This window comes from Phialemonium atrogriseum, assembly GCF_030411735.1.
Source record: "Phialemonium atrogriseum strain 8032-3 unplaced genomic scaffold QBC33scaffold_1, whole genome shotgun sequence".
Taxonomy (NCBI): domain Eukaryota; kingdom Fungi; phylum Ascomycota; class Sordariomycetes; order Cephalothecales; family Cephalothecaceae; genus Phialemonium; species Phialemonium atrogriseum.
Genome location: NW_026848138.1, coordinates 1,573,587 through 1,589,345, shown reverse-complemented (window position 1 = coordinate 1,589,345; position 15,759 = coordinate 1,573,587). Strand labels below are relative to the sequence as shown.

Here is a 15,759-nt window from a genome sequence, read left to right as displayed (position 1 = left end):
GGTTTTGGGGGTAATTGATTGGGAACAAAGAGAGAGGAAAACAAAGGAAAGCCGGTGGCTTGAGAAAGCGGTATCGTTGGCACCAGTTGCGGAAGTGGACAGCGCGACTGGATTCTTTGGCTGTGGACTCTGGAGGAAGCCGACAAAGAAATTTGTAGGCGGAATCTGGGAGAAAACCCCTGATAATTGTTAAGGGGGTCTCCGAAGCCAATCAAATTCTCAGCTGGAATGGTTAGCTTAAGTGCTGTGGCAGTGACTAATCGCCGGCTGAGGCTTAGAGTCAAACACCGACGGTACGGAGATTCGACAAACTACCTTACCTAGACAAGTCACGAATGCGGCCTGTCGACCGGATTCGTTGGATGACAGGGTCGGTGTCACGAACGTCAGGTGGGGTGGTTTCCATGGCACCTGAGACCCTACGTATTTCAGGACAGCCATGGAAACCACCTGGGCGCTTGACGTCAAAGTTGCGCTTAATCGGCGACTCAGCATCCACACCGTCTCTGCTCTCGGATTCTAATGCTATTGGCATTGGGAAGCGCAAATGATCAGCTTGGTTACAGGGCAGTCCCTGCCTAGAATCAAATCGCACAAACACCACGACGCCTTCACAGTCTTTGCGTTCCTGGTACGAGAAAATGGATCACTCAAAATTCCAGGGACGGGCCATCAACCAGGTCAACGCCTAGGTTGACACACGATGGAATATAGATTAGGTCGGCCTCAAGGGCTGTTCCTAGCCCGGTTTGGATTCTGGAGATCACCTTGGAGCTATCATGATATTAACCGCATGACTTCTAGGCCGTCGGCCTCGCCAGGTAAGATAGGTGTGTACAGTACAATCCCCGGAAATCCAACCGGCCGCTCAGAGTGCCTTCACAGGCGGCAGGGCGTGCCGCTCCACTGAGCTGGGTTCCGAACCGGACGCAGGCATGATTCTGATGCATTGGTGGTGTGGTGGTGAAAGCCACCCAAATCGCCCGGAATGGGCAGTTTCGCATCATTTGAGAAGCTTGAGGCACGGAGGTAGCGAACGAAGATATTGGTGCATGTTCTGTGGGTACCTGACGGCGGCACGCGGGAGGGGCTGAGGCTAAATCCAGCTGAAACCGTTGTCGTCAGCCGCTAGCCAATGGAAGCTGCGAGGAAGTTGAGACTCTGTGCAGCCCGCAGGAACCAATTCCCGTCCATCAATGGATTGTCTGGGCTTCCCACCTGCTAAATGCTTCTTGTCGCTACCCAAGGAAGCCACATCAGAGTCATTGGACGAAAAGGATCGGCAGCTCTCTTCATGCGCGCCCTGGGGAATCAGCGACACTGCCTGGGTTCCTGGGCTCCGCTAGACTTCTGGATCGCCACACGCCAGTTCTTTTGCCAGCGGGGGATCGTCGTCAGAAGCCGAATCGAAGGAAGCCAAACGGGTCGACATCCATGCCCAGCGCATCGCGCCAGATGCTCTGAATGTACTGTACCTTGTCCATGACCCCATTCCGTCTGCCGACCTGCTCCCTTCCTCAATCACCATCAGGGACACGCGGTCTTGAAACCGCCAGTCACAGTCGACCTGAACAAACTGGTTCTGGACCCTCCTTCTCCGTAGCATGAGACAACCAGGGCGTCTAGCAAACCATTGGCCAACGGCTCCTCGAAACATTCGCTCAATGCAGGAATCTGTGAAAGAGGTGCCGAGCGAGTTTCCTTTGTCCCTCAGCTAATTAGTTAGCTCCCGCCAGTCCCTATTGAGATATTGTGCCCAGTCCCGGACAATGAGTCCTCTCCCCATTGTTCTATAATAAGACGTCCTCGCCCTCCACCCCATCGTGAACTCCCATTGTCTTTGACAAGGTCGCTATTGTTCGGCGTACAATGCCATCGAGTCCATAATTCACTTTTCTTTCCTTTGCGTTGTATAACTTCTACCATACCCCTTACCAGACACTGGACTGTCAACCTTTCATATTCTCTCGATCTAATATTGATCTCTCTCTTCAACACCTTCCTTCCAGCAAGATATCTGCAGGTCAGACTAGCAAGCCACCACCAAACCCAACATATATTTCATTCCAGAGTCCCTGCCGGCATCAGATCACCAGGAACCCGTAAGTATAAGGAGCTGCTCTAGCCCGGGTAGTACCATTATGACTGACAAGGATATTAGTACCAGTCACCAATACCCACATTACCTTCTTCAGCAAACTAAAAATGTTCAACCTGGGAGCAAAACCCGGTGTTCGGGGATTCGGGCATATCTTCCTCCAGGTTCTCCGCCTCCTCACCATCATTACCCTGCTCACAACCATGGCATCGAACTGGGCCATGATCATCGTGTCTGGGTTGGAGGATCGCTTCGCCTTCTTCGACACCGTGTCGCACATTTTCGCGTCCACCATCGCGCTCTGCCTAATCATCTCCGAGCTCGACATGATTGGCATACTCAAGCGATACTTTGAGAGAAACTGGCCGGTCTTGAGCCCCACCCATTCGCTGGCCTGGCTCGGTCTGGCCATGGTCATGCTCGGCTGCCAGCTCATCAGTGACCAGGGCAAGGAAGCCTACAGCAAGAAGATTTTCGGCATGCCTTTGTGGCGCCTCGTCCTCTCCTCCGGTATCCTGGCCATCACGTTTGGCTTCAGCAACATCCTGTCCTCCCTTATCTTCCGGGACGGCAAGGGTGGTATAACCGCTCGCCAGATCCGGAGCGACGGCAACCTGGCGCAGCCCACGTCGGCAAAAGACGACATCTACGAGGAATACTCGCAGAGAAGCGCCTCGGTTCGCCAGAAGGAAAACATTTCTGCGGCCCGCCGGGTGACCAGGATGCTCAACGTCAAGAACTTCCGGAGGTCCAAGATCCAAATCAGCAAACCCATCATGCACCCGACTGATGCCGACCTCGAGCACGGAGACAGCGGCCGGGACGACCGCGCCAGCCCCATCATGCCGAACGTCCAGCGACCCCCGACGGTGATGCACCCTGCCTATACCGGTGGCAGCCGATATAGCGAAGCACACATGTCTCGCTTCTGATGCGATGCCTGGCACTGTTTTTTATTATTAGAAGGAGTTGGGGATTGGCGTTAACGGATATGGATATACCCTACAAAATTAGTAGTCACTTCTGAGTTCTCGTAAAGGCTTGAACGAAAATACATTCATTCATACAAGAACAGAAATTAGCGACGGCCGTGATTGGTGTACATACGGATTACCTAAGTATCCAAATGAAAGTCACGTGGATATTGCTTGCTTATGTAATGTTCTCCCTGGTCTTGTTTTCTGCCACCAGCACCCTGAATGCTCTGGTCTTGGTTAACCAATTCTGCCCACCCAAATCAACGACATCAAATACTTCAACTCCGGCGACACTTCCATTCGACGACCTCATTGAGATAATATCTGACGCCTGTTTTATGCCCCGTAAAGTGGAGAGGTATCGCTGAGGGTGCGGCCGTACCATCTATCTCGACAAGCCACCGCGACCTCCCAACGCGACGTCACCCAACAGTCACCTTGCTCGGTTTCCATTCCTCATCTCTCACTCACCTGCTCGTCATTTCTGGCCGCCCTAAGGACATATTAGACAAGTCAGGTCAGGGGCGGATAGTTGTGAACAATCTTCGCCCCGGATGGTGTCGAGCTCGTGAGAGATCGATACAACCTGGAGGGCTAGGCTGTGGAGGGGTAAACGGCGTACAGGACATTGTCTGGCATTGCTCCGAGGAAGAACAAAACCTTCTCCACCCGTCCTCCATATGGGAGAGAGTAGTTGCCGGGGGTCTCCTTTGTGCAGTGGGGTATTTGGGCGGTTCCGTTTGTCTCATCTTAGTGCAGCCTCATCCAGGATCCCCTCGCAACCGCTCGCTGGATAGCTTGTTGCTCAAACCCTGAAAACTTGACATCCTCGCCTGCTCTGATAGCCTGCCCATCATGTCTTACGGCGAGAATTCTGCCGAGGTGGCAGAGGACTATCGTCATGCCTTGGAGGACTTGACCATGAACTCTCGATATGAGATTACGAACTTGACTGTCGTTGCCCGCGAGAACACGGAGCACGCCCTTGCTATTTCGGAGGCCCTACAGGACCATATCAAAAAGGTGATTCAGCATCTCCCGCATGCCAAGCGATGCGTCCTGTCCTGGCGTTGTTGCTTTGCATTCGAGTCTCTAGTCTTGACTCGGCTTCCGCCAACCGAATAGCACTGCTAACTTTTGCCCAGGTTGCGCCTCAGAGAAAGCTGCCGGCCTTGTACGTCCTCGACTCCATAGTCAAGAATGTGGGGACTCCGTACACCCTGTTCTTTGGTCGGAAGCTCTATCAGACGTTCATGGATGCCTACGCGTCGGTCGACAATGTGACCCGGCGCAAAATGGATGAGATGCTGAAGACGTGGAAGGAGCCAGTGCCCGGCTCTATCGACACCAGGCCGGTGTTTCCGCCGGACGTTGTACGGCCCATCGAAAACGCGCTGATCAAGGCGCGGACGACAGCCCTTCAAGCTCAGCAGGAAAGCCTGCGAGGCCAGCAACAGCTTCTCAGCAGAGGACGCGTGGCCATGCCGTACAGAGAGACGCCAACTCCGCCGGACCCTCGGTCAGGTCCCCAGCAGGCAGGGCCCTATGGCCATCCTCCTTTCCCAGGAATGAACGGAACCCCACTAGGAAATCCCGCCGCCATCCAACAAGGCTATCCCATCCCCCCCAATAATGTATGTTGCATATCTCTCCTCCCGGAAAAACCGGTGTAGTGGCTAACAGAGCATCCAGGTGCCCCAACCCTCTCGTTCGACTCCACAACCGGTGTCATCGCTGGTCTCGGCGCCCCCTGCCTACCCACAGACTTCAACGCCGGAAGTCTACGGTACTCCGCAACCAGGAATAAGCATAGACAAGTTGAATGATGACATCCAGCAGCTGATCGTTGCGACCAAGGCTCAGTTTGCACAAGCACCTCTTGAAGCTAGTATACAAACAAGACTGAGGGCATTGCTGGACTTGCAGAGTCTTCTCCAGCGTTCAAACTTGAATCAGGACCAGTTAGTGCTTATTAAAACTCAAGTCTCTGAACTTGCCGTAAACATCAGGGTGCCTAATACCCAAGCGCCGGCACTCACCCCTACATCCATAGCACCAGTAGCAGTAGCTCCGCCCCCGCCAGTATCGGCGCCGCCGGCGCCTGTGTCCTTAGACTCTCTCTTCGGGCAGGGGGCGCTGGCTACTCTTCTGGCTGGCGCAAAGAAGCCTGCGACTCCGCAGCAGTTCTCGACGCCACAACCGACCCAGACACCACCCCCGGCAACTCTAGGCGCCGCCATAAGGTCGCCCGCCCAGCAGCCGGCCAAGCCTGCAGCTGCCGTCCCGGCAGACCCGATGGCGTTGATGGCGATGCTGAGGCAGTCCGGCCTGCTGCCTCCGCCGCCTCCAGGGACGTCCGCGAACGCGCCACCACCACCACCACCGGGCTCCTTCCCCCAAGGCCTCTCGGGTTTATTGTCTTCCGCCAAGGGCGCTCCAGTTCGGCAACCGGGAGATGAGCACAGCGGAGATATTCAGCTAACGGCATCATCGCTCAAGCAGTAAGTATCACGAATCTACAACCATGCGGTTGGCTGTCACATGGGAGACTCGCTGGCTAACGCGCGGGATAGGTTTCGCCCACATCTGATCCCGCTAATCTACGAGGACCTCGGCCCGCCATGTACTCAGTGCGGCAGGCGGTTCAGGACAGACGAGGAGGGGCGCAGGAAAAAGACGGCCCACATGGACTGGCATTTCCGAGTCCACCAGCTCATCGCCGAGGCGGAGAAGAGGGGCCAGCACCGGAGCTGGTACGTTGACGACAAGGTAAGACTAGAGGCATACACATACTCTCACCCACCCCCGTTGTTTTCCCCTCAACGAATATTTTCTGACAGGCACGTCTTTCAGGAATGGGTCAAGTCGCGCGAGGCCATCGACACGGAATTCGTGTCAGCCCAGGCGGACGACGACGCCGGGGGGGCGGCGGGCAGCGGCGGTGGCGGGGCGGCGACCAAGGGCCCCAAGCTGCAGTACATGGCGGTACCAGACGACCCGCAGACCAACAGCGTGTGCCCGATCTGCCAGGAGAAGTTCGAGATGAAGTGGCTGGACGAGGCGCAGGAGTGGGTGTGGATGGACGCCGTCAAGGTGGGGCCGCGCGTCTACCACGCCAGCTGCCACTCCGAGGCGACCAGGGACCGAGAGAACACGCCCGAGTCGGTGCTGGGCAAGCGGAAGGCTGAGGTGAGTCCTGGCTACTGAACGGGGGGGGAGGGGCTGGTGGGGATGATGGTTTGGAATTGAGCTGACTGGGGTGTAAGCAGGGTGATCACACGCCGGGACGAGGAAAACTGAAGGTGGAGAGTTACTGAATCGTCGGGTGCGGCAGCTTCTTTCGGATGATGACCTGTAAGGCATTTGTGGGGAGGGGTGATGACAATCGTTCCGACCGCGGAGTTCTTGAGGGGGCCTAAGGAGGTGGTCTTGGGAGAATAGCTCCTCTTCGCATTACGGACGTCGCCCTGCTTAGTTAGGTCGGGTCGCGGATTGAAAAACGCAGTATCTCGCATAAGAGTAGACACATCGTTCTAGTCAGCATGGCAGCTTAAAGAGCGTTGAAACCAGAAAATGACCCTCAATCCGATTAGACACCGCTGCAGTGACAGATCCCGTCGGGATATACAATAACTCGACAGTGCCATACAGTAATAAGGCGCTCTTCTGTCATACAGACATGAAGTTCTTCATTACCCACGAGCCCCAGACGAGATCCACTCTTCAAACGCCGCCAAACACTTGTCAAAAACCGCCCTGCCCGCCTCCGTCCGCCGCCACACAGCGACCCTCTCGACGCCGCCCAGGTCCTCAGCCATGTGCTCCACGCTCGTCGTCCCGTCCAGCACCGCCACGTCCAGCGCGAGCACGAGCGCGTACAGCGCCGCCGCGGTGCTCACCCCGCCACCGGCCCCGCGAGCCACCGCCGCGACGAACTCGGCCGGACCCGGACCCGGACCGCCGGCCGCAACCCCCCCTTCCTGCCAGAGCTCCCGGTTCGCCGTGAGGATCCAGAAAGCCTGGTACGTGGCGGCGCCGCCGGCGCTGCGCCGGCAGAAGGCCCGCACCCGCTCGTCCCAGCGGCCCTGTCGCCTGTGGAAGCGGTTCTGGACGACGGACGGGAGGGGCAGCAGGGGTGGTGGTGGTGGCTGCCCGGGAGGGGCGGGCGGCCACAGCTCCTCGAGGATGGCGGCGTCGACGTTGCTGATGCCCAGGGAGCGGATGGTGTGCGGGACCAGGGGCTGCAGGGCGAGCCAGGCGGCGCGGGTGGCGGCGGCGGTGCGGAGCGGGGAGTGCAGGACTAGGCTGTCGAGGTAGGGCGGGTCCGGGCTGCCCGGGATGGTGGCGAGATTGCGGAGCGACGAGGAGACCGAGTCGCGGATCTGGGTGGCTAGTGGGGAGGTGGGATCGTAGGGGACTTGGCTGTCGGCGGCGGTCTGGGGGTCCTCGACTGGGGTGAATTTTGTTTGGATCTGTGAGGCAAAGGGGGAGGTGAGTGACGTGCGAGTTAGGTCAAAAGTAACGAAATATCGTAAATATGGTTCGTGACGTTCAATGGCCATCTCTCTTGCCTCAGGGGGGAGTTTCTCTCACCCCCTTTACCTCCTCTTTTCAGACGCCAGAACCAGGACGAAGGAGATTCAAGCAGTGTCAGGGGCATGGGGCCGTGAGAGAGACCATGACCAGGGGAGAACTGACGTAGATATCCTGACGCCTCACTATGCCCTCCCCGATTGCCCTCCGTATACCTTCGCCAGCCAAGTCTTCTCGGTAATGTTTGCCCATGGCGGCGGTGTCGATGCCTCGGAAGCCAGATTTGATAGCTAGATAGACGAGCTCGGCGGTTCTCTCCTTCTTCCAGGCTGTGCCATACATCATCCGGGGCATCTGCAGACCCGTCTCGTGGCCATCCTGACCGACTGGTGGACCTGAGGTCATAGCCGGATGGAAGAGGCTTTCCTGCTCGACGAGTCGTCTATGTGTATAGTCTCAGTTGCTGGACTCTCAGAATACCAAGGCAAGCATAGTCTAGGAAATAACAACCGCCGGGGACTGAGAGGCCGAAACCTAACACCGGAATCAAGCCGGTCTGGACTCTCGGAGGTCGCAAGCGTGGGTCTGCCGGGCCGGTGATATCTGTCTCCCGAACTGCGCCGCACTTGCAGCTAGCCGTCGTGCCTCTCCGATCCGACCTCGAAAGGGGATGTAGTCCCTGGTACCTAACACCGCTGCAGGGGTGGTTCACGGATTTGATATCGATATCAGCGCTGGTGATCAATATTACGACGGCTCCGACTGTTCTAGGTCCAAATCAAAGTGCCCGGAGCCGGAGGTTGCGGGGCTCAAAGAGGTATGACGTTGGGTCCTGTCCCCCACCAGCGGGCTATCGAGAGCAGTATCGACCAATTACTAGTCCTCAAACTGTACGATGTATGTTTTAAGCAATTTATCCAGGAATTGGGATTGGTAAGCTGTAGGAATAGTCCCAAAAAAAAAAAAGACGGGTAAACTGGACTCGAAATTATTACGTATATGTTTCCCCTTTCTGAGGGAGGGGTTGAGGGGTTATAAGATAGCTCGTAAGGAGAAGACGTCCACACATCGCACATTTAAAGGTGATCTGTAAACCAGAACCATATATATCTGATCCAAGGACAGATTCAATTTAGACCTTGACATCTATTGATTGATCCTCCCATCCAAGGTTAACTCTCTAACCTCCGCGCAATATGGCAACCTCCACCCCCTACACCCTGAGGTGGGGCATCATGGCGACAGGATGGATCGCCGAGAGTAAGTCGTCTGGAAGCTCTTAGCAATCAGCGTCGCGGAATCGGAGGCTCATATCGTCGTACAGTGTTCGTCAAGGATCTCCTCACAAACCCGGCCGCGCGTGATGTTCACGACGTGCGCCACCAGCTGTATGCCGTGGGGTCGTCAAGCAACCCGCAGAGGGCCGTCGACTTTCTCACCAAGGTCAAGGCACCAAGTGGGGTGAAGACTTACGGATCGTACGCGGAGCTTGTGGCTGATCCAGATGTCGACATCGTCTATGTGGCGACCCCCCACAGCCACCACTTCCAGAACGCCATGCTCGCACTGCAAGCGGGCAAGAATGTGCTCTGCGAGAAGGCCCTGACCGTGACTGTTTCCCAGGCCCGTAAGCTGGTCGAGGTCGCCAAGGCCAAGAACCTCTTCTTCATGGAGGCCGTATGGACTAGATACTTCCCGCTGAGCATCAAGGTGAGGGAGTTGATTCAGTCGGGCGCTGTCGGTACTGTTTATCGAGTCATTGGTATGTAATAAACAAGCCACGGCTCTGGGCAGTCTGCAATCTTGCTAACCGTTGATGTCCAATAAAGCCGACTTGTCGTTCAACAGGAACTTGCCTAACGGGAAGGTGGACTTTGACGATTCTCATCGGATGGTCAACATGGACCTGGCAGGCGGCGCGTTGCTGGATCTTGGAATCTACTCGTTGACCTGGCTGTTCCAGACCCTCTACCATGTCCAGCCCGAGGAGGACAAGGAGACCCCCAACGTCGTGGCTGCCATCAACAAGTACCACACCGGCGCCGACGAGTCAACGAGCATCATCCTGCAGTTCCCCAAGCACAAGAGCATGGGCATCGCCCTGACCTCGCTGCGGGTGGGCACGGATGTGGATGGCCTGAACAGCGGAGGGCCCGCGATCAGGATCCAGGGCTCCGGTGGCGAGATCCAGGTCATGGGCCCCGCGTACAGGCCGCTGCAGTACAAGGTCATCAAGAAGGATGGCGGCGGCAAGGTCGAGGTCGTGGACTGCCCCATCCCCACGGACCCGGAGCGGGACTGGGGCCACGGCTTTTTCTGGGAGGCCGACGAGTGTGCGAGGTGTCTGCGGGACGGCAAGGTTCAGAGCGACACGCTGCCGTGGAGCGAGAGCATAGCCATCATGGAGGTGATGGAGTCGACGCTGAAGCAGGGAGGCGTAACCTACTCGGACCTCATCACCAACGACGTCTATGATGCCCAGAGCCCCCTCAACCTGGGCAAGAAATAGGAGAGCGTTGGCAAGGATGTGGCTCGGGTAGACTAATAGACGTCATTTTAAAAGTAAACGAGACTCAACAACCTTGTGAGCCCTTTCGGCCTGATTTGGGAAGCACTTTTGCGTTGAAGTAGCGTTAGAAGTTGTGCTGAACTAATTAATGCTGGAGCAGCTATGCTATGTAAGGGCTGATTTACTGTGTAATTCTTGAAATTCTTCCTTTCCGCGGGTTCCTTCAGAGATAGAAATTGCAACTAAGCCAACAAATCCTACGGGGCATGACTCTATATTTGCCTTTCCGATAAAGAGAAAAATAACAGAAGAGTGTAACCGTTGACTTGGTCAGACTCGAGTTCAGCAGCGTTTTGGCGGGCGCAACGCTCTCAAGCCCCGCCAGTTCTTCATGAGGGAAAAAGAGGGGACAAAAGTTAGACAAACACCATCGCCAACCCAACCCTGAAAGAAAAAAAGGTTCAAACGGCCTACCGCAAACATATCTAGTTATCACACACACATAACGTTGCATAACCTATCATAAACACCGCTAGTTGCCGTTATAGGCCCAAGTCCGCCCTTTCATCCTGCCTAATCCGTGGCCGAAAGAAAAAAAGGCAAAGGAAATAAGAACGGTGAAGGGGCAAAGGGGCATGACACCCTCACAGCCCGCATCCGAAACGGCGGTCAGGGAGCTCTCGAGGCCGCAGCCTAATGGGGGCCGAAGCCCAGCCGGGCCTGCAGACGCACCACTCTCAGTTGCATGCACCACTACCACCACCACCACCACCACCGCTGAGGTCGGGCGCACCAGCAGGGGCTCGGCACACCCCCATGCAGCAGCAGCAGCAGCAGCATCAGCAGCAGCAGCAGCAGCAGCATCAGCAGCAGCAGCAGCAGCAGCAGCAGCAGCACCCGACCTGCCCGTCACAAACACCGTCGCCGCCGGGCCGAGACCATCGCACATGGCCGACGTGCCACCAGGCAGGAAGGATGACGACGGAAGCCTTGGACCACCACCACCACCACCACCAGCAAACCAACCAATGGACCAACATCATCAACAACAACAAGAACCAGACGCATCATCCGCAGCCGAGGCCTACGAGCGCGAGCACGTACACGGCGTCTACGAGGCCATCGCGCCGCACTTCTCGGCCACGCGCCACAAGCCCTGGCCGCTGGTGACCGAGTTCCTGCGCTCGCAGGCGCCCGGGTCCGTGGGTCTCGACGTCGGCTGCGGCAACGGCAAGTACCTGACCGCCGTCTGCGGCGGCGATGGTGGTGGTGGTGGTGGTGCGGGGGAATTCTTCATGGTTGGCTCCGACCGCAGCGCCGCGCTGGTGGGGCTGGCTCGGGGGCGGGGAAGGGAGCTGTCGGGGGATGGATCGGGGAGCAGGAGCATGGCGGTGGCGCCCGAGGTTCTCGTCGCGGATGGGCTGGCGCTGCCGTTTCGGGAGGGGGCGGCCGACTTTGCCATCTGCGTGGCTGTCATCCACCACCTGTCGACGAGGGAGAGGAGGCAGGACGGGGTGCGGCAGCTGCTGAGGTGCGTCAGGCCCCGGAGCGGCGGCGGCGGCGGCGGCGGCAGGGTGCTCGTCTACGTCTGGGCCCTGGAGCAGGCCTCCAGCCGCAGGGGGTGGGACGAGGGCGGCGAGCAGGACCTGCTGGTGCCGTGGGTCATGAAGAAGAACGACCCTCGGAGGGGCGCAGCCGGCGGCGGCAAACCCCTCCGGGAGGGGTCCGCGGCCGTGGTAGACGATGACCAGCCCGCCGACCAGACATTCCAGCGGTATTACCATCTGTACCGGAAAGGCGAGCTCGAGGAAGACGTCCGAGCTGTTGGCGGCGAAGTCCTCTCTAGTGGGTACGAGAGGGACAACTGGTGGGTGATAGCTGCGAATGGTACATCGTGAGGATAGCTGGACTACCTCGTGGTCTTTAGTTGAGGGATATCAAACCAGTATGCTTTGTGTGTGTGTGTGTGTGTGTGTGTGTGTGTGTGCAGTATGCGCGTTTCGAAGCTCGACTTGGTCTAAGTTGGCTCTATCGTGACAAACATAATAAAGCAACGCTAAACGGCTCGACAAGATTGCCCTTTCCACTCACTCCAAGCCGTTTTCACAGTCCCTTAACTTGCAGCCTTCCCATCAATGAACTTTTCGAGCTTTCCTTCTAACTCCTGGCCTTTTTTCTCTCCTTCTTTTCTCTCTCCCTCTTTTTATTTATTTCCGGCTCTCCGTTGGCGCCGTGCTGATTTACCCCAAAAGACACGATAGAAGACAATATAGCAAGTTGTTGCAATACTTCCACCGCCCCCCGTCTCCAGATCGCCAGCCTCAACAATAACACCAGGTCCCACCCATGTTGGAACAAGCATAAAGCAGCAGTGAGTTAACAAACCGTAATTCTCGTACCATCGCCTAATGCATATGCCGCTTCGATATTAAGAGAACCACTAGTACGTATAGGCATTTGGGTATTTGTGTCATTTGTCCCCCCCCCGCGCCCCCCCTTTACCCCGAGCTCCGATGCATCATGCATTTGCGTCGTCGTCGTGAGGAACCTTTTATCAGATGATGATGATCAAAAAAGACGATTAAAAATGTAGACAGAATAGAAAATAAGGGAGGAAATTCAATGCTTGCTCCGTGATGACCGGCTTCCCCAGTCAAAGGGGAAACAAAAAGAGAAACAAGTGAAGCACCATCATGTTGTGGTTATTTTGGAAAACCGCCACCTCGACTCTTGGAATCAGTTTTCCCTAGCACGGCTGGTCATTCGCGTCTTGTGTCCCCTGACAATTGATGTTTTGTCACGTCGAACGCCGTGATCCCGAGGGGCCGCCTCCGTCCAGTCGCGGGTCGAGATGTCGGCGGCGGCTCGCCTCTCGAGGAGGGATCTCCGGGCTGGCCGGTCGTTTCGCCCCGACGGGCTCGAGTGGTGGATAGGAGTAGAGCGAGGGCAGCGGAGGTCCGGGACTGGCAGTTCCACTGTGAACTGGGCTCGCGCTGGCGACGCCGGCCGAGTAGGCAGGCGTGCTGTATGGGCTCACTCCCGTGGTGAGCTCGGCGACGCTGGGCAGCAACCCCCCGCGACCTTGTGCGGCGGTGTGAATCGGCGCCAGCCCGAACCCCGGATGGCCGTAGCCGGTGCCTTCGTGTGGGTCCGACTGTCCCAAGTGTCTCGGAGGCAAGCTCTCGTGCCGGGCGGCTAAACCCCGTCCCGCTGGCAGGGGTGGAGGGATTGACACGGGAACAGGGGTGTGGGCGGTGCCGAGACCCGGACCCCTGTTGTACCGCGGGGACGGAATTCCCGAAATCTCACGCGGCATGCTGCCCTGCGAATGCGAGTGCGCGTGCCCTCTCGAGGGTGATGCTCGATGATGGACTTGTGGCGGCATGTCTCCGCCCCCAGCCGCTAGAGAGAAGGGAACCACACCCGCACGCCGCGCCATCTCGGATTCGCCGAGCTGCCAGTGCATGGCTTCCGCGGCTCGCCATGGTACCTGCATTTCTTCGGCTACCTTGGCCCACATTTCCGGTTTGAACCTAAGCACGGACGAGTCAGCCAAAAGCCCTTGGGAGTAATTTAAACAGGCTGCCCCTATTCTACGACAGACGTCGACCTGTCCCTGGGGAAATAACAGCATGGATTGTTAGGGTCTTTTTTACCTTTCGTACAGCCGCGCAAGCTTGTTCTTGCGCTCTTCGTCCCACTCGCTCCGCCTCTCGAGATAGTTCTGGTAATGAAGCCGGCAACTGATCGGGCTCCGGCCTGGGAGGCGCTTCGAGATATCGTCCCACTTCATCCCGCTGCCTCGGAGCTCTATGATCAGCGAGTCTTCCTCGGCTGACCATTTGCTTTGCTTCTTGGCTGGCGAATCGGAGCTGTGCGGCGGCATAGTACGCCTCGCGCCGGGAAAGGCCCCTACGCCGACACTCTGGAAACCCGGCAAACCCGGCAGGGCGGCGTAGACTGATGGTCGGACCGCGGGGCCCGCTGACGTTGCCGTGGTGGTCGGAATGGACGGTGATGACGTGCGCTGGGTAGCAGACGCGGAGGACTCATTTGAGTCAGAGGCCTTGAGAAGCGAGGCGATATCCACGGTGACGGTGTCTCGCCGGCTTTGCGTAGAAGGGTGTTGATATCATGAGCGCATGCCACACGCGCCTAGTCCTCTTTTCTGGTCCTTTCTTTATTTCCTTTTTCCCCTTCACTCGTGTCTCTGCTCCCTTTGGGTTCGCCTTCTGCCGTGGCCGACGTCTCTTGAGAGTTTTGGCGGACGTCCGAGGTCAAACTTTTGTGACCTCTCGGGAGTTTTTAAGTTCGAGAAGCTGTCTTGACGTGCCGGCCTTCTCTTAAGTCCCTTCAGCTGTACCTCCGGGACCCAGGTTTGCTCCCAACAAGCCCTCGAGCGGCTGGATCAGAACAGGTTGCTCAAGAAAGAGAATGAGCGAGACAGGAAGCCGTTGTTGCAGCACGAGACCTAGAGGTTGCGTGGCCCTGGTACAAGGTGTACGGAGCTCGGGAATTCTGAACGATGGGTGAAGACGGATCCAAAGACAGAGGAAGGCGTATTCAAGGACAGAGGAAGGCGCATTCAAGGACAGAAGAAGGCGTGTCCAAGGGCAGATGGATGGCGTTCGGGTGGCCGGTTAAAGAGAGTAGAGAGTAGAGAAGAGATATAGAGAAGAAGAGAGAGAGAAGGAGTAAGCAGAATCTGGCGACGCTGAACAAAAGACTGCTCAGATTCAAGAAGGCGTGGCTCGCGTGTTGAATGCAGGTATCAACATGATTGGTGCCTCTGAAGCACTCGCCCACCAATGAACGGAGATGAGACGAGTTGATAAGGTAGAGAATGGAGCGCCGGCGGGTGAATACGTCAGTCAAACTAGTTTGCTCTGGATCTGGACAGGAGAAGAGAAGGGCTTTTCCATAGTCATCTTCTCCTGCGGCAAGCGGGAAGAGAGAAGAGGCAACGGACAGGGAACAGGGACGGACAGGGTCGGGAAGATGCGCAGGTGCAGATTGATAATAGAATGCAGAAGGGAAATAAAAAGCTTGAAGTACAAGGACGGTCAGAGGAGGCAGTTGAGGTTGGTGGGGGACAGGAACCGGGGTCCAGGGAGCAGAGGGAGCATATACCAGGATGGGACCGGGCCTTAAGAATGGGATACTAAGAACAATGACGGCCGTCGCTACTGGGCCATACAAGAGAAGAAAGACTTGCCAGAGACAAGGGGGGGGGAGGCCCAGGGAGGGGGGGGTGAGAGAGGAATGGTGTGCAGAAGCAAAATGTGGAGTCGGGAAACAGCATGGCATACCGAGTGTATGCAAATGGGACTTAAGTAGTATTTCCCATGATCCATGCTTGCCCACGCTATCAGAAAGAGGAAAAGCGACCAGGTATGTACCTACATTGACACAGGCACACATGGCCTTTCTCCCTTTTGGAAGAAGATTGCAGATTCAGTGCTGGGGCCCAAAGCGGATTTGGCAGCCCAGGGTCGTACTCGAGCCACTCGAGCCCCAGAGAACTAATGAACGGGGGAAGGAAAAAAGCAAGCCACCAAGGAGAGGGACAGAGGTAGAGGGCGAGAGCAGAGTGAGAAAAAAGAGTCAAAGTGACAAAAAGGAAACCCGACGACCACGGGGGG

General features: G+C 56.8%; 7 protein-coding genes across 7 annotated transcripts; 4 read left to right on the top strand and 3 right to left on the bottom strand.

Annotated features, from left to right (window-relative positions):
• Positions 1-1,902: 1,902 nt before the first annotated feature.
• On the top strand, positions 1,903-3,073 carry QBC33DRAFT_21775 (uncharacterized protein). The gene is made up of 2 exons (XM_060422748.1): positions 1,903-2,102; positions 2,162-3,073. The coding sequence occupies exon 2, from the start codon at positions 2,206-2,208 to the stop codon at positions 3,028-3,030; it is 825 nt and encodes a 274-aa protein (XP_060288847.1). The 5' UTR covers positions 1,903-2,102; positions 2,162-2,205; the 3' UTR covers positions 3,031-3,073.
• A 622-nt stretch (positions 3,074-3,695) lies between these two features.
• On the top strand, positions 3,696-6,473 carry QBC33DRAFT_21473 (uncharacterized protein). Its single transcript, XM_060422705.1, has 5 exons — positions 3,696-4,098; positions 4,221-4,709; positions 4,768-5,576; positions 5,649-5,844; positions 5,929-6,473. Exons 1-5 carry the CDS (start codon positions 3,931-3,933, stop codon positions 6,280-6,282), a joined length of 2,016 nt encoding a protein of 671 aa, XP_060288846.1. The 5' UTR covers positions 3,696-3,930; the 3' UTR covers positions 6,283-6,473.
• Positions 6,474-6,524: 51 nt separating this feature from the next.
• On the bottom strand, positions 6,525-8,337 carry QBC33DRAFT_21507 (NADP-dependent oxidoreductase domain-containing protein). The gene is made up of 3 exons (XM_060422715.1): positions 8,295-8,337; positions 7,774-8,050; positions 6,525-7,547 (listed from the first exon to the last, which is right to left on the bottom strand). Exons 2-3 carry the CDS (start codon positions 8,011-8,013, stop codon positions 6,768-6,770), a joined length of 1,020 nt encoding a protein of 339 aa, XP_060288845.1. The 5' UTR covers positions 8,014-8,050; positions 8,295-8,337; the 3' UTR covers positions 6,525-6,767.
• A 287-nt stretch (positions 8,338-8,624) lies between these two features.
• On the top strand, positions 8,625-10,381 carry QBC33DRAFT_521982 (NAD(P)-binding protein). The gene is made up of 3 exons (XM_060426505.1): positions 8,625-8,868; positions 8,933-9,370; positions 9,438-10,381. The coding sequence occupies exons 1-3, from the start codon at positions 8,805-8,807 to the stop codon at positions 10,115-10,117; spliced, it is 1,182 nt and encodes a 393-aa protein (XP_060288844.1). The 5' UTR covers positions 8,625-8,804; the 3' UTR covers positions 10,118-10,381.
• A 371-nt stretch (positions 10,382-10,752) lies between these two features.
• QBC33DRAFT_583672 (S-adenosyl-L-methionine-dependent methyltransferase) lies at positions 10,753-12,167 on the top strand (the record flags this gene model as incomplete). The annotated part of the gene is made up of 2 exons (XM_060431382.1): positions 10,753-10,857; positions 11,200-12,167. 2 exons carry the CDS (start codon positions 10,753-10,755, stop codon positions 12,013-12,015), a joined length of 921 nt encoding a protein of 306 aa, XP_060288843.1. The 3' UTR covers positions 12,016-12,167.
• Positions 12,168-12,696: 529 nt separating this feature from the next.
• Positions 12,697-14,127, bottom strand: QBC33DRAFT_21421 (snRNA-activating protein complex subunit 4). The gene is made up of 2 exons (XM_060422701.1): positions 13,774-14,127; positions 12,697-13,650 (listed from the first exon to the last, which is right to left on the bottom strand). Exons 1-2 carry the CDS (start codon positions 14,001-14,003, stop codon positions 12,915-12,917), a joined length of 966 nt encoding a protein of 321 aa, XP_060288842.1. The 5' UTR covers positions 14,004-14,127; the 3' UTR covers positions 12,697-12,914.
• A 445-nt stretch (positions 14,128-14,572) lies between these two features.
• Positions 14,573-15,754, bottom strand: QBC33DRAFT_21415 (uncharacterized protein). Its single transcript, XM_060422700.1, has one exon. It carries the CDS (start codon positions 15,536-15,538, stop codon positions 14,681-14,683), a length of 858 nt encoding a protein of 285 aa, XP_060288841.1. The 5' UTR covers positions 15,539-15,754; the 3' UTR covers positions 14,573-14,680.
• Positions 15,755-15,759: the final 5 nt, after the last annotated feature.